This window comes from Xiphias gladius, chromosome 18 (genome assembly GCF_016859285.1).
Source record: "Xiphias gladius isolate SHS-SW01 ecotype Sanya breed wild chromosome 18, ASM1685928v1, whole genome shotgun sequence".
NCBI lineage: Eukaryota > Metazoa > Chordata > Actinopteri > Istiophoriformes > Xiphiidae > Xiphias > Xiphias gladius.
In genome coordinates, this window is record NC_053417.1 from 4,764,103 (window position 1) to 4,788,900 (window position 24,798).

The 24,798-nt window shown below is 40.7% G+C and overlaps 1 protein-coding gene across 1 annotated transcript; it reads right to left on the minus strand.

The window, feature by feature from the left end:
- Positions 1 to 591: 591 nt before the first annotated feature.
- krt18a.1 (keratin 18a, tandem duplicate 1) lies at positions 592 to 6,528 on the minus strand. The gene is made up of 7 exons (XM_040152312.1): positions 5,997 to 6,528; positions 3,105 to 3,187; positions 2,473 to 2,629; positions 1,996 to 2,160; positions 1,773 to 1,898; positions 1,326 to 1,546; positions 592 to 1,177 (listed from the first exon to the last, which is right to left on the minus strand). Exons 1-7 carry the CDS (start codon positions 6,426 to 6,428, stop codon positions 1,066 to 1,068), a joined length of 1,296 nt encoding a protein of 431 aa, XP_040008246.1. The 5' UTR covers positions 6,429 to 6,528; the 3' UTR covers positions 592 to 1,065.
- Positions 6,529 to 24,798: the final 18,270 nt, after the last annotated feature.

Below are 24,798 nucleotides of genomic sequence, written 5' to 3' on the forward strand. Positions count from 1 at the left end.
ATCTCAACAGTCAGAAGGTAAACAGTAGAATTACCATGTTCAGGTTACAAAATGAATCAGGAATATACACTTGCATGTAACTGGTTAGTCTACCAAGTCTGCTGTTGCAGGACTTCACTTTTTCTTTTGCTGGGGCCCTCTGCGATGGCACATTGGACTCACTGAATTTAATGAGGGGGCTGCTTTTTTTTCACGCAGAGGTATGAACATAGCCTTAAAGAACTAAATGTTGTATTTGGAGCGGTATAGTGGTTGTAATGGGAGCAGAGCATCAGAGTAGCAAGCTAAATGAGTGAGCAATTGATTAAGAATGAATGAAGCTTAATCTAGTTAGGTCAGGTGTTCCTATTTAAAGTTTGACAGCAGCCAAGAGTTCAGTGGGTATCATGGATTTTATTCTAAAGAATTCATTGATTGCTCTTGGGAGTGCAAACAGTCATTATTCCTCTGTCACCATCTGCTGCCATTATGTGTCCTTTGCTTGCTTGACTCAATCATTCATTATGTTTATCATGTCATGATAATATATTTTAATATATTTGACATGAATGATTTTTAGTTTCAAACAAAACACCATGTTCACACAAAAACCTTTTTTTCAAATCGACTTTATTGAAATGTCTGAACATCACAGCGCAACAGGCAGACTTAACTGGACAGAAAGAAAACCAAAAATGATGAAAAATAAAAAATGGTTTGTATTTAATTGGACTTCTTATTACTTTGAAATATTCATTGTAGTATCAGTTTGTCTCTGAAAGCGCTCACAGTTCTCCAATTCTGAATTCTGAACATCTTCTGATCAGTACACAAACACATAAATAACATCATGATGAAATAAATAAAAGATTATTTAGTTTTCCTCTGATCCAGTTTTTTTTATCAGCCTGTGAAAGAGCTGTATACCCAGGAAGTCGAATTCATTACAGTGACAGCTGAGAGCGTTAGTGCTGTATGACTAAGAACTCAGGAGAACCCAGTTGAAAAAGTTTTGGCCAATCTTTTGTTAGTGTTATGATGCAGGGAAAGCGATTGTTGGGAGTGTCAGGTGGTTGCTTCTGGTATTCAAAGGTTCTTGGTCTTTGTGCTGGAGGAAACCACCTTGCCATCCACCAGGGTCTGTGTGACAGTCATCACTTTGGTCTTTGTTTTCTGGTCTTCCAGAGCGTCCTGGAGCCTGAGCAAAAAGATCAAGAACAAAATTTTTGTCACATCGTTTCTATTGACAGATTTTTAAATGATGAATTTTGCCTCTGCAGGTTGGTTATGTATAAAAAAGTAAATTACAGTCAATTTTTTTTCTTTAGAATCATTAATCTACGCACTTGAAGTCTCCACCGTCCAGCAGGCATCTGTATGTTGCGATCTCGGCCTCCAGCTTCATCTTCATGTTGAGCAGGACTTCGTACTCCTGCGTCTGCAGCTGGATACTGTTTCGCAGCTGTGTGAGCTCCGCCTCCAGACCCCGGATGATGGTGTTGAGAGACTCAATCTCCATGTTGTAACGTACCTCTGTGTCCCTCAGTGTGCCCTCCAGAGAGGCTTTCTGTGAGCATGGAACAAGGAAGGGGAAAGAAACGAAAGGTTTAAAATTTTACAGTGACCTGGCCTGCTGATGACAGCACCATAGCGACAAGTCACCAGAGTGTAAAGCTTGTCTCAACAGAATAAATGCGAAAGAACTTGAAACAAGAGTACTGAGTTGGGTTTTGCAGGGAGTTAAGATAGGCGTGTGTTGAGGTAAATGAAGTGTGTGCTGACAGATCGCTTACCAGGCTCCTCTGTGACTCCAGCTCGATCTCCAGGGTTTGCAGCTGTCTACGCAGTTCATTGAACTCTGTCTGGGCACCCTTAAGGGCCTCTGTGTTCTGGCTGACTTGGGTCTGCACTTCTGTAATCTGAAATAATGATTGCGAATAAAAATTATTGTTTTTTTAATCTTACTTTGTGCTCGATTAGAAATCCCTGTTTGCAGATGACAGCTTGATCATTTACCTGAGATTCATGCCATGCTTTAAGTTCTTCCTGGTTTTTCTGTGCCATCTTCTCATACTTGGCCCGGATTTCTGCCATGATCTTAGCCAGGTCCTGTCCCTTAGGAGCGTCAATATCCACGTGGACTCCTGACTGGGCAATCTGGTTACGAAGCTCCATTACGTCCTAGACACAAACAAGAACAAGAATGGATAGAGGAATTAATACACATAATCACAAGTCCTATCCTTTTTTTTTTAATCCATTTTCTCGTCTGAAATCACATGAAGACCAGTGCAGATTCTAGTGCCCTTAAAAGCGGCAAATTAACTAATTTCCATGTGAAAACTTTTAGTCATTTCAAATTGATACATGTTCCTTAGATCTTGTTGTATTGAACTGTGACTCCTAGCTTCCTCAAAATATGATCACATTTTATGATCCGGGTAAATATACACAGGGCGCATCTCGGCTGGGAGGGGGGCTCGTCATACTCACATTTTCATGGTTCTTCTTGAGGTGGATGAGCTCCTCCTTCAGGGCTTCGATCTCGCTCTCCAGATTCATGCGGCTCAGGTTGGTGTCATCGATGAGCTTCCTCAGGCCGATAATGTCGGCCTCGACAGACTGGCGGATGGCCAGCTCAGACTCGAATCTAAACAGCACAGGGCAAGGAAGTGAGGATAACTTGAAAGCCTGATACAGCTGCTCACATTCACAAAGACTAGTCCAACTTTTTAAATCTACTCATCAGAACATATGTTTTAACAGTCCTACTGAATGGTTACTTAACTGAGTATAGACATACACCTAGTCTCCAACAGTCTTTTCTAAGGTATCTCTCCTTTAAGGTTGAATATATATATGATCATTATTTGGTCAGCATACAACATTCTACACTCTAGTGGGCAGCTGTGTTTGCTATGACCTTTAATTTATGACACAACTGCCCCACCTCTGCTGGCTATGATGTGAAGGTGATGATTTATGACTACAAGACAAATGACTGTCTCTTCAGATAATTATGCTAGGTTTTCTTCCTACCACCCATTCAGCAGTAAAACAGGGTGTTTCCGCAGCTGTCTGGCTTAGTGTTTAACAGTCTCAGTGGTGCAATGGGCGCGCCTTACTTCACTCTGAAGTCATCGGCTGCCAGGCGAGCATTGTCGATGTTGAGAATCAGGCGGGCATTGTCGATGGTGGCATCAAACACCTAGAACAGGTTTAAAAAAAGAAAAATTATTTAGATTGCGAACTGAGGACCGTCAGTAGCACAGACAACCAACAGCTGGATGACCATTTACACCAAAGACCTGACAAAAAGGTTTTTTAATCTAAGTATTGTTTGTGTTACCAAGTAGTAATACCTTAAATTAGATTGATACCAATCTCATCTGAAGGGTAAACATGAAGTTACAGCCAGCAGCAAGTTAGCTTAGCCTAGCATAAAAACTGGAAATGGTTAACTTTTGTCTTTCCAAAGGTAATAAAATCCACTTACCAGCACGTCTAAAGGTTCTGCTGGTTGCCTTGCAATCTTACAGTGATAACAATACCTCAGAAAGTCACTGGTCCTGGCCAAGAAATAGTCTGTAATAATAATGATCTGTAAAGCCACAGCTTGTCATTTCTACACTTCGGTTTTAGTCCAAAATTAATGAATGAGACAAATGGGCTATAATGTGTTAACTACTGAGCTGACGAAGTGATGGCATTCGGACAGAGTGAGGATAGCTGTTTCCCCCTGTTTCCAGTGTTTATGCTAAGCTACGCTAAGCAGCTGCTGGCTATAGCTGAACATGTAGTGTACAGACATGAGAATGGTTTCTCATCTAACTCTCGGCAAGAAAATGAATAACTGTTTTTTCCAAAATGTCAAATTATTCCTTTGAGGTGAGTCCACTCGCTTTAAAATTTTGCGAAATAATGTTAATAAAATATTATTTTTCTGCATCAGAAACAAATGAAGATAAACCCGGCTGTTATACTTGTTTGAAGAAAATTAAATATAATAAAATATAATATAATAATGAAATTCAGACTTGATTAAATGTCAATTTCTGAAGTACAAGCACCATGTACTGACATGCATGTGTATAATGGGTGTTTATACCACTGAAATAAGCAGTAATAGGTTTAGTGTTAGAGAAAAAGTGTCATTGTCTGTGTGTGTGTAAATGCGGACAGTGCCAGCAGGCCGCTTCAAAAACCAGATGGTTGTAGCATTTGCTTTAGCAGTGGGTTAGATAAGGGCTGGGAAGGATGGCAGGGGAGGCATCCAGGTGACAAAGACCAAGAGCCAATCAGTGGCTGCCAAGCAGCAACTGTCCTTTTGCTGCTCAGGAACAGTCTCTGTCCTGTCAGCAGGGCAGGTTGGGGGCAGGTGATTTGCATGAGGAAGGTGGAGATTGTGTTTATGGCAGTTGTGTGCGTGTGTGTGTGTGTGTGTGTGTGTGTGTGTGTGTGTGTGTGTGTGTGTGTGTGTGTGCATTCTCAGTCATGTGACTGTGTATGCATGTGTGTTTGCATGCTTTACTGGACTGGGCTGTTTTAATGCTGCCGTGAGAGTCTGTGTTTTCTCAGATGGGGAATGAGGGCACCATTTGAGGGATTTTGCATCATACCAAAAGAAAAATGAGGCCGTGTTGACCCTTGGCTGTTTAGTTTAACTGATGGCCTTGGCTGTTAGAAGAATAAATAAAACCTAAATTCCAAGAATTTTGCTCTTATGTAACATTAGGAGAATGATAAGACTTTGGGAAACAGATGGTAAACTCCTTATTTTTCTTTCTTTCAGTCCAATTTTGCCCATTTCATTTGTGTCATCACTTCAAAGAGTGTTAGCTAACCTTGATGCTGCTATTTGTGTTGCTCACACAAGGAAAAAGATGTGCTCTATGTGGGAATGCACACTTTCCTACAGTCAGAACAGTATTTGGGTGTTTCTCAAGTTGGACCCAATAGAGTCCAACTGGAATGTTCCATTTGGAAACTGTATTTGACCTAATTGAAAAGGAAAATGTAGCTTTAAGTGAAGAGTAGCAACAAGTGGAGGGTTACATAGTCCACTTTCTCTTTCAGTCAATCTGTTGTTTTGTCTTTGGCAGTCAATGGGGAAAAACCTGGAATTAATGACTGACAGTTTCCTGGTTGTGTAAATCCCTCATTTTCTTTCAATTCTAAAATCTCTTTGCACTACGTAACTGTGCCAGATGTATTTGTGTGAGGCGTATGGGGTAAGTGTGAAATTAATTGCGTTATCAGACTGATTAAATATAAAATGTAGAACGTAAAGTCACTGAACTAATAAGCCCCACAATGAAAGATTCCACTGAGTTGAGTTTGTTTCCTTATCAGCCTTATTTCATTTATACACAGTAGTAATGGCTGTACTGTGTGTTCGGTCCCATTTTCCAACTAACAACACTAACACTTATATTATGCTAAACAAAGAGGAAAAAGGTAGTTAAGGTCATGACGCATGGGCCTGCAGATTGACCCTTTCTAGTCTGTAAAGTCCCTGGACTCTTTTTTTTTTTGTTTCTCTTTGCTTTCCTGTTTCTATGTCCCCTGATGTTCCAACATTCCTCCTCCATACTGTTTCCGGTCCAGCCCTCGGCCCCCAGCCCATAGAGTATCTGTGGGCGCTATGCCAAGGACCAGCAGGAACCAAATCAACCCCCTTTGTTAGGAGTCTGCAGAAAATCGGTAACTCAGTACAGATGGAGTTACATTTAGGTCGGGGTTTGCAGAATATATTGCTTTGAACAAATTTGCGTTGTCAAATGCCTTCAAGATGTATTGCGCCTCTGTCTGTTTTAACTTTCTTGCTCAATCACACTTTCATCATATCTTCTCAAAACATTTATAATCTTCTTAATTCATTTTTTGATTCACCCATTTATCTTACCTCCCTCCCTCCATCCATCCAACTTTTGCTTTTGTTCAACACATGAATAATAGATCAACACATGAATATTCCCCTGTCTGCTCTCGCCATTCACACCTAGCCCCCTCCTTACCTTCTTCCTCAGGTCGTCCAGGATGGCGTGGTACTTGCTGTAGTCTCTGAAGTCAGGTCCACTCTTCTCCAGGGCCTCCTTAATCTTAATCTCCAGCCTGCTGTTGGCCTGCTCCAGGTCCCTCACTGTCTCCAGGTAGCTGGCCAGGCGGTCGTTCAGGTTCTGCATGGCAAACTTCTCATTGCCCATGATGTCGGTGCTGTTCCCGCTCACCTGGATGCTGCTGGAGAAGCCCCCTGCTCCGGAGCCCATTCCCATCCCAGCTCCCAACCCACTGCGGATGCTGGAGGAGATGCTGATGCGGGACCCACCGGCCCCACCATGGATAGTGGGGGCCCTGTAGACAGGAGAGGTACGGGTGATTGATATAGCAGGAGTCCTGCTACTACTGGAGGAGCGCATAGAGTATGTAGTTTGCTTGGAGGTTTGCATTGTTGCTGTAGAGTGTGAGACTCAGTGAGACAGACTGTGAGTAAGAGAGAGAGGCACAGGCTAGACAGGCAGAAATGGGAGCTCACAGACACAAGGCAGGAGAAGAGGGAAGCTGTTAAACTATATAAACCTTGAGGGCCCTCAGGTCCGCCCCTCAGACCACTCCCCCTCACCCTGAGTCACCTCCCTCTTTTCCACAGGCCTGAACCGCAGGACTGCTCACAGCATGCCTTTGTCCTCCACAACCTCCAAAGTTGGTAAATTCTGAGAGCTCAATGTGATTCAATGTTAGCTTTGCAGAATTTGGAAAATTAAACTAGGCATTTATTTTTATTAGACATGAATGATACTAAATATGACTTTGAGTTTACTGGTAGAACAGTAAAGTCCAACGACATAATTTTATCTTTTTTATTTCAACAATACCCCCAAAGGTATTAAGAACAACAGTAAATTTCTTCTTCTATGTGTTTATAATAGTTTTTAAACAACAACTAAGTTGAACTAAGGCATAAATTATGTCAGCTACACAGACAATGTTGATAGAGTAAATTCATTGTAAGTTTTAGTCTCTGCGGGGAACACCAGCCAAAGTCTTGGTAGATTGTCACTTGGGTATGAAGCTATATGGTAAGAACAAATTGTGTCCTGGCATTTGTTGCAGAGGGGAAGAAAGGCAGCTGTCCCAACAATGGCTAACAAAATTACGTTACATAAACAAATATTTCTAAGTTTCACACCAGCATTAGACTTGTAACAATATTTTATCAGTTGCTTCACACTCCCCACCCTAAAAACAGTAATATATCAGTGAGGGATCATCACTTCTCAAGAAATCAATTGTGAAATGTCTTAGGGTCGGTTCAGCTATTGTACTGGAATGATTACGTCATTGTTTTTAGTCACTGTATGTGAGATTGTTTTATGTCACACCTATAGAAGCAATGTGTCTCATCCAACTATAATTATTTCTGGAAAGACTGAATTGCAACACATAGGCAACGCAACTAATCACACCTAACAGTTTCCCCAAGAGTGTGAGTTTGTTTTAAATTTAAAGGTTTTTTTTTTTTTTACCATTCCAGGCATCTATTGCTTTCCACTCATTTCTTTAGGAAAAAACTCTACGGAGATAAATGGAAACTAATGGCTTCCAAGAAGTGTATTAAATGTACATCTGAAGATCTAAAGCAGTACAGAATAAATAAAATAAAAAAAAGATCAGCAAACATGTAAAGAGCATGAGTTTGAGTTAAAGAGATAAAAAAAAAAAGACAAACACTCATTTTTATGATCTTTTAAAGCCTTGATGGTTAATAAACCTGCCCAAAAACATGGAGTTAAATCAGATAAGAGTTTTTGAGGTGTTAGGTAACTCCAGACTTTATGTAAAATACAGTATGTTATGCGTCCTAAACAGCAGGATGTATCTGATAGTCCCCCTCCCATAAAGGATGTGGCCAAACAAAGAAACAATTCCTCACTCTCCTTAGTAGATACTTTGGAACAATGACTTTTCTAAACCAGTAAACATATTCCAGAAAGCCCCCTGCAGGTTTTTAACACAAGCACATTCCATACACAGTTCCTCTAAAGCTACTGGTTATTGGCTTATAACAGGGACAGAAATCCACCTTTTTTTGTGTGCATTTTTTCAGTTTTCTTTTACTGGTTATTTAAAGTTAAGAAAATGCATTGAATGTTCATGCGTTTGTGTTATTTTTTAAATGTCTGAATGTCACCACAGCGTAATAATTCAGTTTTTCAAACGATGTAGCAACAATACTTAAGAATTACTTGCGAATTTTTTTTTCTTTCCTCCTTTCCTGTATCTGTATCAACTTGTTCTCCTATACATTCCAGTTTAACGGTTTTCCCTTTTGTTTAGTCTCATCCCTTGCACTCAGTTTTTTGTTTGTTTCTCAGGATGTAACATGCCGCAGGATATTAAAGTATAAAGAGCTCCTGATGATATCAAAACAGCTCTTGACGTATTGAGCAGGCAAACAAAGGGGATTCCTGCTAAGTTTTGCAATAAAGTGGCTTCATAAGAGGCTGCTTCAAAACATGTTTTATAATAATAACGGTATAAATGCCAAATGCATCCAAGCCTATTTGTGAGTTCTTGTTATATTAAAATACTTACTATAAGGGAAATTTTATGTATAAACGATAGAGGAAAAGACATAGAAAGAGAACCAGAGATAAAAATCAAGTAGGAATGACTGAAGAAAAATAAGATGTGTTTTTTATGCTAAGATAAATATCAGATTTTCCTTTTCCAGAAGTGAGTAATCCCAAATACAGACAGAACCAGAACTGCTCGCAAGGGTCTTTTTGCGGTTGGGCGGTTTTAGGGTTTTTGTTTGTCTAGCAACGGTAGTGATGCCTGCAGTGTTTTGTCTGGTCATGATGGCTGCCACACCAGACAGAGAAAACAAAGATTTTGGTACAGAGATGATAGCAGTATAGAGCAGATAATGGGAAATTTCAGACCCTGGGATATGTAAGATAAATGATGGAGATTACTGTAGGCTTCAGTATCACTGCTTTTCCATGTAAGCCAATGTGAAAAACCAAAGGCATTAACATACAGACAGGTGACAAATGAAAGGAAAAACCAACATAAAGTGTCTTAGTAAGGTGTTGGGCCACCACGAGCTGCAGTGGTGCATAGCTTCAGTGCTCCTTGGCGTTGATTCTCCAAGTCTCTGAAACTCTACTGGAGGGACGGACACCATTCCTCCGAAAGATATTCCCTCATTTGGTGTTTTGATGATGGTGGTGGAGAGCGCTGTCTAACACGTTGTTCCAAAATCTCCCATAGGTGTTCAGTTGAGTTTAGATCTGGTGACTGCGAAGGCTATAGCATATGATTCACATCATTTTCATTCTCATCAAACCGTTCAATGACCCCTCATGCCCGACTAATGGGAGCATTGTCATCATGTTTCTCCACTCATTTTTCAGGTTTTCCCTTTCATTTGTCACCTGTCTGTAGTTCTTTTGATGCTAACACAAGGTTAATCAATGAAAGTGATTATTTTGAAGCAATTGTTTAATGTTTTGGGAAAGGTGAGGTAAGAACATCAAGGCTACTCTGGAGGCAGAACGTGATTTGCTTAGCTTAGGTTTGCATTAAGACTGGAGGCAGGTAGAAATAGCTAGCCTGCCAACATATCTGGAGGTCACTAATTAACACAGTTCTCGTTTTTTTTAAAAAGAACTCAACCTAATGTGAAAATGAAGCTTTTACACTTAAATCTTTGCTTATCAACTTTTTTTTGGCAAATTACACTATAGCCATGCTGCACATAAGTACCTTCTTGCATGGATGAAGTATTGTTCATCAAGAAATAGATATAGCACTGAACTCCCCCTAAACTGATGTTATTGCACATAGATTAAACAAATCCCCCTGCTTCCAGCCATTTATGCCAGTTGCTAAGCTAACCACCTCCCTGCTCCAGCTAAGTGCTTGACGCACGGATATGAGATTGGTATCTATCTTCTCAGCTACCTCTCAGAAAACTATGAGGACCTGTCCTTTGTTTCTCTAGGCCTAATAACAACAAAAACAACTTTCATCCAGGTGTATGAAATATAGAAGGCATGTTTTTCCTCTTTACTCATGTGACTTGGCAGGACCTTGGCAAAAGTGTTATTGCATATCAGATGTCAGTAAGCAATTCATTTCACTTAAAATCAACATGGTCATGGTGTTGGGAAAACCATCCATGTTATGACAAGAGTCATGCGCAGTGGTTTTCATGACATTTTGACTTCTGAGAACTTCTGCTGCAAAGAGGTATAAAATTGTACCATTAGATACAAATGGTTACAACTTACTACAATTACCTCTCAGCTGACAGAAGTCTTTTAATTTCTTCCACTGACTCTTGTTGGATTTCCTTTTAGTTTAAAACTCCATATATGGTTTTAAAATATAAAAAGGGGAAAATGCCAGAAAAGACATCCCACCGAAATGTTTGATGTGAAACATCATTCCGCCTTTTGTCAGACAACGACACCACCTGCAACTTAGCTCAAAGGTTCTGGCGCAATGTCAAGAATTTTTGTCTGCTGTTACCCTGATAGTCATCACCCACCATGAATGTTTCCCCTCCCAGCAACACGCTAATCCCTGTTCCTATAAGTGGCAGAATGTGGTTTGTTCCCATCAAAGGGTTATAAAGTTGTTATTATCATTGTTCGTCCAGCTATAGACAGGTATAGGGTATGAATGTTTGTTTAGAAAAAGTACTAAACTGATCACTATTTTGAAGGTTATAAAAATTCCATAGGCTAACCCTGTGGTTTGACGGACTGTTTAATTAATCAGCAGTCTATTTTTTCTCTCCATTTTAAAGGTACGTTCATTTACTGACATTTTCTCTGTCTTCACTTCATTTACTGTAAACTACGATGAACAGCAGAATACACAAGTGGGGAGATAAAATCTGAGTGAAAATCAGTTCAAACCCATCTGCTCACTTTGGAAAATCTGGTATTTTTGATTAAAATTAGATTCAGATAAGACTGAAACTGAAAATTAAAATGAGTCTTGATGTTTCAAACCAAGTTATAATTGCATGCATTAACTGAAAAATTAAAAACTATGCATGTTTAATTAACAAGAAAGTCACACCTGCAGTCTGACAAATTTTCTGCCAGGCCTCACTTTTGTCAGATACTGTAAGTGGGTGGAACATTCAACTGAAAAGTTCTCACTTTCCTGTTGGGTCAGTGATCTGTGGTCACAAGGCTTGTGTTTGTTGCTGAGGTAATACACATTCACAATGTAGTTTGACTCATGATCATGTGATTATGGGTTGAAACTCTTCTTTATTGGGGTAAAAAAAAAGCTTTAAGTAGCTTGGCTGGCTTGAACAGTTCTTTTAGACTGTAGAGTTCTTGTTCAGTTGGACCATCCTTGCTCTGTTCTGACCTCAGGGGTCAGAACACCCACAGAAAGTGCCAAATCAGAGCGGCCCTGACAGACGCAGAAGACAACCATTGAGAAGCCTCACTTACAGGCCTGGCCAAGGGATTGTCCAGTATCTGACCTCGGGTCAGCTACTGACTGAGCCCTTGGCTATTACTCACTCAACACCTCATTCAGTAGAAGGTCAAACCCCCATAGATGATTTCAGTGGAACTCCCTTTTTAAACTCCTTCTGACACTGAGCCTTTAGTTACAACTTTCTCACACACTCACTCATTTACTCTCACTCATTCTCAAGATATCATCTGACAGTATTGTGACACCTCTGACTGGATGTGAGAATATACAGCGCAGTCCATACAGCTCACGATACCATTGTGAGATTGTAACAGCATGAAGAAGTTCATAATGACTCACTGGGGGCTCACACAGATGGAAAACAACACTTGTGTGCAGACAATTTGCAGGTGTGTGGAACATTCCTACCAGGTGCATTGGCACACGGTAGACGGTGCTGAGTTCCTGATCTGACATGAGACAATACGCTTTTGGGAAAAACCTGTGTCAGTGTTCCGGTGGGTGAGTCAGAAAATGACACTGTCAGACACAATGTTGGAGGGTGTTTTTGTGATGTACAATGTGCATGGAGTGTGGGGATGATTAAAAGAATGACTGTTCCTTGATTCCAGCAAGCCAGGATGAAATTTTCAGGTCTGCAGGTGGCAAATATAGCACCAGGTGGCCAAGATGAGACGGAAGAACTTGATAAGCTTTTAAGAGGGTTTTCATTAAGGGTGTGTATGTTTAAAGAGGCTGCAAATGAAAAGGGACAGACAAATATTTTTTGAATTAAAATATGAGTAAAGTATGACAGCTGTAAAACCCAAATTAGCACTTAGGTGTCACAGGTAGAAGCAGGGTGTCAAAAGGCTGTAGGTTTTACTGGAGATGATGAATAGACAGATGCAGACACAGGAGGTGAGGTCAGAGGTCACTGGTCTGGGTGGAGTAAGGTCAGGTTGGAGCACGGGAAACAATAACGTGAAAGGTGCAGATAGAGTGTCATAATTCTATCATATGTTGTATGTAACAAAGTTTTTTTGAGTTGAATGTTTCAACAAAGTAAATAAAGGTAATATAAATAAAATGTACAGGGACACAATGCACATGACTTTTAACATCTGGAACCTTGAAAAGGTGAAGCTGAAACTATATTAAAGACCGAAGATTATAACTCTGAATGAAGACTTCTTGGCATCAGAAAGGCAAACCCTATCAGGAAGAATGTTATGAAAACATATACCTCATGTATTTCAAGCAACTGAAGAGGAAATATAACTTGTCCAACAAAGACCTTGTGACCTGACTTTATCTGTGATGATATGGAAAACCAATCAAAGGCAAACCCAAGCCACACTTGTGTAATATAAGAAGAGGTTACAATCATACATGAATTTCAGAATTGATGCATAACTTTGGTCAGACTTGTGGTCAGCCCAGTTTGTCAGCTACCATTAATGCGAAGTGGGGACTGATTCATCACAATTTTTGTCCTCAACTTTATCTCACACCACATAGGTTACCAAAATGCAAACCGGAATTGTCAGACAGGTTATACGCTAGATACAAATTACTACATAATATGTTTTGGAAGATTTTTTCCAGTCCGCAAAGTGCTATTTTCTTGTAGCACACAGAATTCGGTGGTTGTTGTCAATGGTGGATGAACAAAACATAGGAAATGAAACTGGAGATAAGAGTTCACATCCTGCGTCCTTTGTGTGGTTGGGTTAAGGCAGCAAAGGTTAGGAAAAGATCGTGGTTTGGTTAAATATGTCTGTCTGAGGTTCAAGCCAGTGCTGATTTTTCTAAATAGTTAACCAAGAACACGATTTTTCCCTAACCTCCACCAAGTGCTTTAAGATGCCTAAACAGAACTATAAAAACAGAATAAAAATTTGACAGAGATACGCACGTTAAAATATTTCCTCATTATGTTGATAAAAACTGGCACGCATTATTAGAAGCTCGAATCAGGAGATGATTAGCGTAGCTTAGCATAAAGACCGAAAGCAGGGGGTTCAGAAGGTAACAAAACCCACCAGCAACTTTAAAGTTCACCAATTAACATGTATCTTGTTGGTTACAGTTGTCCAAAAAACTCAAGGGCAAAAATGACCATTTGGTTTTGGAGTTTTGTTGACACAGTGAGCTTGTCAATGAACCATTGGAGACTCCAGGCTGGCTGTTTCCTGCTTCCAGTCTTTGTGCCAAGGTAAGCTAAAAGCCCACTGGCTCCAGCTTCATAATTACAGTACAGGCATGAGAGTCGTATCAATCTTCTCATCTGTATGTCAGCAAGAGAGTGAATGTGAAAATTTCCCCAAATAAAGTCTGTCTTTGTTTGTTGGGTTGCAGAAAATGTATAGCAATGTGGTAGCTGTCTGATTCCCTGTTCTGTATAGCTAATGGCTCTTGGAAATGGACAGCTGTACTCCCTCTGTAAAGATCAAATATAGTCTTAGAAAGGGATACAGCAATTCTTTTGAAGATTTGGATTATTTGTGCATGTTCCTAGCACCAATTAAGCTATTCATTTTTTTTTTTTTTTTTTTTGGTGAAGTGACAGACATATGGAGTCATAGGTGGAGAGGTGGAGAGTTCTGGCTCAAAAAGTGTATTTGGAGATTAGATGAGTTTAGGTACTGGGTGGAGTGGGGTGCTTTAGATGTCAGGGGTTGGAGTGTGCTGAGGAGCTGGGAATATATACTACAGAGGAAGACTGATAAATGTGTAGGGTACTGGGAGGAAGGTTGAAAGCTTTATTTATGTAACTGTTAAGGAGGAAGAGTTCTGATTAGGAAATGTGTGTTTTCCTTAAAATAGTGTGTGTGTGTGTGTGTGTGTGTGTGTGTGTGTGTGTGTGTGTGTGTGTGTGTGTGTGTGTGTGTGTGTGTGTGTGTGTGTGTGTGTGTGTGTGTGTGTGTGTGTGTGTGTGTGTGTGTGTGTGTGTGTGTGTGATTTTTTAAATGATTTTTAACAATGCTGCAGGAAAGGCTAATGGAGGGTTTGTCAGTTCTGGAAAAGCACTAGAGGGTGGAGGTAAGTTCAGTATTAATGAGCATTATACAAGCATTTTGTGTGGATGGGAGTAGCAGTTTACAGGGCAAGGCCAGTATCTGCTACATAGGACCTTATTTTAAGAGGAAATTAATTTTCTGTTATACTCATGCATTCTCAAAAAGGCTAACAGAGGGCTAGAAAATCACATACTGACAGTGAATGTATGCTGTCTAAATCACTTTCTTTTTCAATCCCTCAGTTTCTTTCTTACACACACTCAGACATTCTTAGTTGCTGTGTCTCCTCCTATTCCCCATCACAACCAACATTCCCGCTCTGTAATTGCTCCCAGAATCCCTCCCTCTGACGCAGAGCGCTACTAGAGAAGGGAAAGTTCCAAACTGGGTTCTTACCCTGTTACCATGGCAGCAGGAAGCAAATTTGCAGAATGCATTTTCGGAAATTGCTCTGCTCAGACCCTTAGTTTACGACCCCGCTGGGCACATATGATGGGCCAGTATAGAAACTTCTTGGCAAATCCCTGGTGGAGTTGACACACCACATTTCACAAGCGCGTGCAAGAATGCGCTGCAGTAGTCAGGGTCCAATTTTTGTCCAGTTTTTCAGAGCTCTCCCTACTCCCCTCTGTGTCTGAGCTGCCGGGCTGGATGTTTTCTGACACAATGGATTCATTTGAGTGGACAGGCACAGTGTGAAAAAAGTTCCCCAAAGCGCTCTCAATCTCAGTCAAGGATAAAAAGAATGAAAAGAAGGGGGAGAGAAAGAATGACCACTGTCTGGTCTCAAAGAATGTTAGCACTGGCCAAGTTAGACTCTAAGAAGAATCAGCCATTGATTGAGATGAGTGTGAGAGCTAAGTGTTCCTGTTCACAGCACATGCTTTCAATGTGAAGCCAATGACATGGGGTATCCATGGTGGTCAGCTTGCGGTTGTGCAACACACGTAAATATCAACATATCAAAAGCTGGGTTCATAGGCAATGAAACGCACCCTTGCTCAGTACAATACACTTTGATCCCGTACGTACTTGGTGTGGTACGACCAGTAGCTTATGGTGGCTGTTAGCTAACGTTAGGAAAATTCAGATAGATAGTGCTGAATAAGTGACATTACTCAGTCAGTTTGCTGACTTTATGGCTCATCCCTCCTTGAGCTCCTGTTACATCACATTTTGGCCATACCTTAGCATTGTCTGGCGTTGCAGTTTTGGCAGTGCTCAGAGCGCAACACAGAATCACTGTAGCTACACACTTCAAACTGAACAAAAGAGATGTGAAATATGAAAAGGGTGTTCTGCTTCCCACGACCTTGGGGAGCAAGTTTGACTCACCTGTAGTTGCAGGACTGGATACTGTCCTGGACTCTTCCACCCTTGTAATATAATGTCCCCTTGTGAGGCCGAGGGTGGCTGGTAAGCCAATTCTGGCTCTGGCCAGCCCGCACTTCTTCGCTGTTGATGTTGGCAGTTCGGATTTTATTTTAAGTTTTCAAATTGTTACATTTTCCAGAATACCAAACTATTCACCCTTTTGTGATTGTCTCAGCTTGGCATAACTCAACATCTCCCTCACTGCTCCGCTAGCACAATCTCAGGTGTGTCACATCAGTGACTTATTATGAGTAACCCCCCCCCCCTTGTCCTGACTGTCCAATCTGATCCACCACATGCTTTAGTTTACCAAGCTAAAAGAGTAAACATAACATCTTTAATTGCCTCTTGTGGTCATACTACACGGCAACTGTTCGACAGAAGTTACACAAGCTCCCTTGAAGTGACCACAGGTGCCAATAGTGGCATGATAGTAAATTCTAAATTGCTGGTTAAGAGTGGCAGAACTGGAGGAGAGTCATTAAATCAGTAACATCCCTTACACAGCAATATTTCACCCAAAGTTTACAAACACTCACCATAATCCTCTGGACATACCAGACAAAGAAAGGTGTGTTAAGTGTTTTGAACTGGGCAAGGGTCTAATTTACTGCTTATGAATTTAACTTCTCATTTGTAAGATGGGTGATGTGCTAACTCTTTAAGGGTTGCAAAAAGACTTTAAAAAGTCCAAGACTTAACTATAAATATTAATGCTGAAGGTCAGTTGTCTGGAATTAAGAACAATTTAAGATCATATTACCCAAGAAACTATACAGATTTGATATTTATAAGAAATACTGTAGATTAATTCTATCAAATCATATACTTTGAAAAAAACCTTCCAGAAAACCTGGAAGATTCATTTGCTTACCCTTATTTTTCCCTTATTTGCACTGGCTCTCAAGGCCTGTGGGTGTATCGGTCCCATCTGTTAATGGCTTTCTGCAAGCTGTGTCTATTTCAGGTACAGTGGCTGACTCATTTCTCCCATGTAATTACCTCCTGGCTGACCAGCTGCCGCCTCGCAGATTGTACACTAAATGAAATGAAACGTGCAGGAAGGGAGGCAGCTTCAGGGAAATCCCTCTGAAAAAGGGGTATCCCCAAAACAAGGAAACCCTCTATATCCCCTTCCCTCCCTGTCCTCACCACCCTCAAACATCCACAACCATATGCACCTCTGGAAACTTCATATGCGTTTCTGGAAACTATTACATCTCCCTACAGCTTTCCACTCCTTTTCTTTCTGTCTTGCCATCCTTTTTTTCCATGTGACGCTGCTGTGGCTGTGTGTGGTATTAATTCATTCCAAATGGCGGGAAAAGCATTGCTCTCTTCTTCTTCTTCACTATTCCTCTTACTGTGGTCTATGTTGCTTCTATACGTTGCAGGCAAACACATTGTGCACGTACATGCTCTAGACGCACTTACATACATAGAGAGACAGCGGAGCAGCAGAAAGAAACAAAGCTGGAGTGAGAGAGAGGAAGAGCCAATTTGGGGAGTTGATAAATATTGCATATGTTCACTAGCTGCAGCATATGAGAATGAAAATGCTAACTGACAATCTGCAGGCACCTCAATACCCCTCAGTCAGTGCTGATGTCTGGTCCTAGAAGAATTTGTCTGGCAACCATATGTTGGCATGTTGAGAAGTCAGCCAGTAGGCCTTTTGCTAACCTGTTGAGTTGGCCCACCCTGAGCTTTCTTGTAGAGCTATGGAAACCCTATGTGGGTCAATAAAATGTGACTGCTTCACTGAATACTGAATATTTAAAGTGAATCGATAGAAAGGCCATGTATTCAGGGTAATTCTCAAACTGAAATTTAAATTCTTCTTCTTCATTTCTATATGGAAATGTAAACTATAATGATATTGTGCGTATTTTCCAGTTTTCAAAAAGATAAAAAAATAGAACCTTTTTGGGAAATATTTGTCAAAACTGTGCCTGGTTTAACAGTTTCCATGGCAGCGGTTAACTGACATTTGAGGGCTGATGTTGCTAGGAGTTGTGCTCTACTGACTGGGGCACTTCATACTGTATAGCCTCCGAGACATTATTTTATCCTTTTTCAACAAGCCCATATAACACTTGGTATATACTGTCCCTTTACAACATTTGGGAGGACCCACCACACTGTTAAGTTTTTATTGCCCTGAGAAAGTGGAAGCTACTTGGCTTAGCTTGCTAACGTTAGCGCTGATTACCATGGGGGGTGGGGGGGTCTAGCTACCCTTAGCTCTTTCATGGTTCAGATTTGATGACGGCAAAAAACCAGACTTGCAAAACTCGGGTGGTCCTTTAACTTCAGCATTCAGGTTACTCTATGATTCTAATCACATCATGGGACTACTAAAGTGTGGATTCCTAGAGAAATATAGGGCGTGATCAAATCACAGATTGGACTAAACAACAGCTAACAATGATAGACCCTGGCTTGAGTGCTTCTGCTGCCATTGGAACTGAAGTGGTTTTATGAACTATTTAAAGGCCTGCCCACATATTTCATCGATTATATTACAGTACTGACATTGTCAGCACGTAATATCACAGCAGAAGAATATTTTTAGCAAAATAAACACCAAGGAGATACAGTATATACTGACTTCTAATAGCAAAAATATACTGATTGCAAAAATGAATTTTAATATCACCGTGACATTAATAATTCTCACATTTTCTTTGTCTCAAGCTTATGACCCACATACACAGTCTCTTGTTCTGGGTGTAAATTCTGTACAGTGTGAGTATAAAATTGCATATATGTTTATACATACAGTTTATACTGTACGTGTCCCTACTGGTTGTCTTCATTTGTGCGTGGCATATGCAAACATTCCTACTTCCGTTGATCCACTAGCGTTCATTTCACTGCATTCATGTGACCTTGTGTCTTCTTTTGATTCTATGTGCAATTTCTGGGTGTGGAGTTAAAGCCAGTTTTTCTTTTCTCTTGACATTTGACCTGGGAGTGGCAGCCGATGAACAGAGGCTGATTGGAAGAATGCAGAACTTGCCAGACTTGGGCCTTCCTTTCCTTCCCAAAACTGGGCCTTCCTTTCACTTCCCTCATGTTTGAAACTCTTTTTTCTCCTGAGGATTTCTTTCTTTCAGTTGTTGTTGGATCTTTTCCTCTGCCAACCCTGTACTTTGTGTCCTCTTTCATCTGCTTGTTGTAATTCTGGCCTCTTATCTGACCTTGGTCTCATTTGCTTCCAACCTACTATCTTCTTTCCACTAAGTTTTTCTACTTCTCTCCCATCAAGCTGTACAGTAACAACAAATTACATATAACTTTTTTATTCTATCTCTTTCTATCTCACTTTTCTTCCGACGCCACACGTCTTTGAATCATGCTGTCTCTTACTTCCTGTCCTCCTCTGCCTCCAACCCATACAGATCGGGTATGCAGTATTATGAGTCCTCTGATCATTTTCTGTCTCTGTGAGTTCTCTTTTTCTCTCTCCCTCCCTCTTTATGTCCCCTCTCCTTCCATCTCCTCCTGACCTTCCAGCTAAAGCGCTGTGCTCAGATCCTGTTCTGCATGCTCATCTCCCCCACAGGAATGTGCTGTTTGTACGTAAACATAACAAGAGGACTGATAAGAACGTGTCTGCACAAGAACAGCTCTCTGAGCAGTAACACAAAGCTATCTGGGGATTCGTTGAGGAAGGAAGATAAGATTAGTCATTAGATTCAAGGTTTGATATCTGGTTGAGGAAATCTTGACTGTTGGGCCAACTGGGGCTTAAAACCAGCATCATGTGGTGACTATTTTGAGAGGAATTTCTTAATGAAACTGAATTCTGTCTGTCAGGTATAAGTTCAAAACAAATTTTGAGTTTAAATTGGCATAGGACATTTCAATAATATTTTAATTGTTTTACAAAAACTGGATAAAAAAATCAACCCAATACTGGAGTAATGTAACATAGTAACAATGGATTGCTCAAGTTTCACTTTAAATTAATAGCAGTTACATTCAAAGTTTTTTTTTAATGTACATTTTCCTTTTTTACATAAACAAAATCATTTAAATAAAAAACCCTTTAAATATCACAAAACAGTGTTATGTTTGGCTAATGTGGAAAAATTGATGTATTGATAAAAGCATAATGCAACAAACTAAGCAAATAAATCATGATGCACATGGAGCATGTGACTTCAACACCCACTCACGCTTCTGCTCTAGTGGAGAATCTAAAAATGGCAGCACATGAAAAGATCTGGAGCACAACATCATGAGACGTTTATCAAATTTTTACTAGGAACAAGTATAAATGCCATGTTTCCACAATCTCCTACATTGTTTTCCACCTACCTTATCAGTATGGTGTTGGTGCTACACTGACTCAACTTGGGTCAAAATAGCAAATTAGGCCAATTTTGACTCAGCGACTTTTAGTGTGTAGCTTTTTTTTTGCTTGTGAACAATTCTTGCAACAATGATGAACAAACTAAAAGCAGGTTCCCCTGGAATGATGTCAGTCAGATGACAGACATTTGTTTGCTTTGTAAACACTCTCCAGAGATGACAGAAAACCCTTATCCCTCAGTTATTGACCAGTGGTTTAGTCAGTAATGAAGAGAGAGGCTTTGAGATAGAGCGACCAGCAGCTGGCTGTTCCTACTTAGTCATGGATGCCTGCGTCACTCTACCATGAAACGACGGGTGGGGACGCACCAGTCTCCATGGAAACAGGACATAGCAACTGACACATTGACCAAAATGGATAAACCTTAAACTTCCCTTCAAAATAGGAGATGTTGATCATTGCTGAAAACATCCAGCCTATTCTCTTGTTGGTAGAATTGACATCCCCAGGATCTCGCTCCTCCAATGCACAAATTTTCCAAGTAAGGCATTACATAATGGTATTGGATTACATGCAAACACATGCAGCCGGGTCACACAATGGCTGCATTTTCTTTTGCCACTGTGCAGAACAGACAGGTGGACATTGCCTTATGAGGAAATAATGGACCAACATTTTCCACATATATCTGCAACATTTGACTTGAATCATTTCAACTTTCATTTTTATTTAGCAGGCAACTGATTTCATGAGAGTAATTTCAGAGTGCCCACTTTGCAGGAGCTTCATATTTTCTAGCAGCAGCTGTGGCAGAAGGGGGCAGTATAGTGCAGGTGTTTGGCGCACAGGTAGAGGCGGCAGGTTGAGTTTCAGGTGAGGAATAAGATTAATCACCACACTTTAATCTTTCCAGACCTTTGCACTCCTTTGGCCCTATCAGTTGGTGTCTTTCATTGCCTAATGTTCAGCTCCACTCCTTCAGCCCATGTGGACTTATGTCATGTAGGGTAGTTCTGGACGATGGAATCTGTGTGTGCGTGTGTATGTGTGTGTGGGAGGGAGAGTTGGAAAGAGACATCCAGTGGAGAACAGAAACTACCTTTTTGAGTATTCCAAGGTGTGAGTAGGGGCGTGTGTGTGTGTGTGTGTGTGTGTTCCCAGAATCAATGCTCTTATCAGCATCAGGGGAGTCAGCAAAGATGTTGTGACTGGTTTCCAAAACAATGCCTTATAGAGAAAATAAACTGTATATTCCCACATGCTGGTAAAAAAAAATCATCTAACTGTTATCTGAACACAGCACACAGACTGGGTAGGAAATAACAGGACTGGAAGTTGCACCCCTCCCTGTTCCATGGCTATAGTGAAACAGGGAGGCCCCTCAAACTTACCCTGCCATGAAACTTCTGTTTCATTTTACTCTTTTACATTTCTTTGTCTCACTTTCTCTCCCTCTGCCTTGCATTTAAAACTTCTGTCTTTTCCTTTGTCCAGAAAGTAACAGCTCGCTCTTTGTGCAGGACATTTCCTCCACGTCTGATCTCTAGGTATTCTCCCTGAGGCCACAACCTCTGCTGATAAACTCGTCAGCCTTGTTTTACGCTTTCGCCCAAACTGCATGTGCACGGATTGAACTCTGAACACTGGATGCCAAGAGCGGCAATTGGCTCTTGGCTGCTGTGGCAATGTTGTCTCCAAGAGGTCTATTTGCACCGTACAGTACCGTACAGTACAGTGTGGAAAAGAGGCCTGAGCAGGATGAATATACGGGTGGAGTCGGAGGAGGTGGAGTTAATATTGGCGAATCATCAGCTCCTGTTATCTCATTTAAAAGCAGCATGAAGTTTAATGAACCATGGAGCTTTTCGAGGCCGACTTCTCTGAGGAGAAAACCGGAGGAGCAGAGTCACAAAACACAAATATACAATGTTCCACAACCTCAGTTTTTCAAATATCTTTAAATGCAAGAAACTGTCCCTTTCTGAGTTAAATATACAATTTAGAAAACATTGAAATTCTTATGTAGACCAATTTCTATTACATGTATATGCACATATATACATGTTTTAATATATACTGGTTTTAATGTTGTGGCTGATCAGTTTAAACTGTAATGTAATCCCCTCAAGCCCTAATGAACATTGAAGACAATTACTACAATCCCTTCTTGTGTGCTATCTCTTAATGTCAACATCTTTACCGTCATTGAAAACTTGAATGGCTGCAAAATGGACTCCCTATCATCATCTTTAGGCTGGCTTCACAATCCCTCATGGTACAGCGCCTGAGGAAAATCCACCCTTGCTGAAAAGATACAGGGAGAAAAGAAAGACAGACACAAATGTTAAGTTACACTACAGTCCTGCATCAGTTTAACAAACATCAACGTTATGTTAATGCCCATCTATACCAACTATACCAAAGTAACCCAAACTTTGTGATGTGAAAACTAAAGCCGTGAGAAACTAAATCTGCCAGTAACAAGAAAATGAATGACTCAACGAATAAAATGAATGAAGTGAACCAGGGACACAGTTCTTCCTAGAACACTAGAGCTAGCTAGCAGAGGGGATTTAGGTTTGGTCCCATCTGGACAAACATGTAGCTATAATGTCCGCGTTATTGTAAAGTACAACTACATCTAACAGCAAATATCATAGACAGGGTTTTTGAAAATGGGCAATGCAGCTTTTAGTTTCTCATGGTTTCTTTAAGAAGTGGAAAAACCTGATACCTTTGTTTTTGGCTACTCATACAGTATTTCTTGTCCTAACTGAGGAGGTGTCCTGTAATGTATCCCAGCACAAACTTTGCATTGCATATTAAATGGGAGTATGGGATTTTGGAGTTGTCTGTGTATAGTCCCTCGATAGTTAAAGCCAAAATCATCGTCCCTACTGCCTTACAAGAATTTTGATAATGGACGATGATGCAACACCCTGGAATAGGTTCAATCAGAACTTTTTTTTTTTTTTGAACAATGCCAACTTTTCAAAAACAAATCTCACTTTCCACTCTATCTGCACATTACAACCACACCCTGGGTAAAAATCATAGTAGCAGTACAAGCAGTGGAACAATACACAAACTCCTGTCCCCTGTAACAAGGTATGATGTGCTAGAGGCTGATCCACCCCCCTGACATCCACAACCTTGGTTTTCACTATGCTACATAAAGGGGCCCACTGAATGTTGGCATTGGACATAAATTGTGAGCTGCAGACTCGTCCAATATGGAGGTAATTCCAGGATACTGGTCTTAGCACTTTTATCCGAGAAAGCAGAGGAAACTCAAGTCATGCCAAAAAGAGTACAAAAACTGCACCCCCCGATGCGCGTAAACACTTCAGCTGCAACAGTACAGAGCCACAAAATTACAAAATATAGCTACAAACACAACTGGCTTGTCTTATATGGTTAGATTTGAAAATTTGGTATGTTTTGGCAAATGCTAAACACCATTGCACCACTCGAACTCTTTAACCAGGGCGTGTCTTTCGTTTCGACAAACCCTTTCTTTGGAAAAGGCTGAAAGGCAGGTTCTGAAAGGCACTTTTATCTATTCGTCGGCTGGGTGTGAGGGTGTTCATGCACAGAGCAGGTGTAGACCAGCATCAATAATTGACACTTTCAGTAGAAAGACCAAAAAAGGTGTTCAAGTATAAGCAGCAGTCATGTGATAGTGTACACAGAGCCTCACAAACAGTGCTCTCTCCCAGGAAAGCATGCACGCACAGAGGCATGCAAAGATCAATTCGAACACCAGCCACGCTCACACACATACACACACACACACACACACACACACACGCACACACACACACACACACACACACACACACACACAGTGTTCATCCATTTCATTAATCATCACTTTACAGGTAATGCGTAATACAGTATTTTCAGGATTTAAAGGCAGAATAGCAAGTCTTTAGAGTTACATCAGTTTTTTACACAACAAAATGCAGTCTCTCTAGCTGTCAAATGAATCATTTCGGCTTTGTGTGGCCTCTCAAACTCCACCGCCGCATGTGGTAATGTTGACTCTAAAAAAACCCCAAACAACATTCCACTCACCTTCCATCACGACACTGAACAAATCGAGCTAACATCAACAAATTTGAGCCCTGTGGAGAGTTTGTGAGGGAGAAAATATTTGTCGCCATCTTGTCTTGTATGTATTTTCTGACTGAGTACTGTTCAGTGACAACAGATTTTCGAGTAACCAGTGAGAAAATGATCGTATTTCTAAATGTTAAAATATTTCCTAAAATATGATACCGGATGTTAACCTCTTTCCTTTTCACATACACACACGCACACACACACACACACACACACACACACAAGCACACACACAACCTGCAAAAGTTAATCCATTGTTGACCCAATTCAACTAGGTGATTTAACCTCTTGCTCGCCGAATGTAAATCTATTAACTATTATAACACCAGTTGCCACAGGACAATCACTTGTGTGGATATATTTCAACTGAACCTGTGTGACTGGATGGGACAAGTTACATACATGAAAACACACAGGCACACACAGAGGAGGGCAGAGGAGTTGGGCTGTCAAACTGCTTTTCCGCGTTGGACTAGTTTGTTTGTACTATTGTTATTTGTGTTTGTGTCTGCTCGAGACCATATC

Excerpts from the sequence above, each read along its gene's own strand:
- krt18a.1 (XM_040152312.1), bottom strand. The coding sequence starts at position 6,428 with ATGCAAACCTCCAAGCAAACTACATACTCTATGCGCTCCTCCAGTAGT. Across the intron at positions 2,161-2,472 it reads TCAAGAAGAACCATGAAAAT|GACGTAATGGAGCTTCGTAA; the intron begins GTGAGTATGACG and ends GTTTGTGTCTAG. Across the intron at positions 1,178-1,325 it reads CTGGACGGTGGAGACTTCAA|GCTCCAGGACGCTCTGGAAG; the intron begins GTGCGTAGATTA and ends CTTTTTGCTCAG.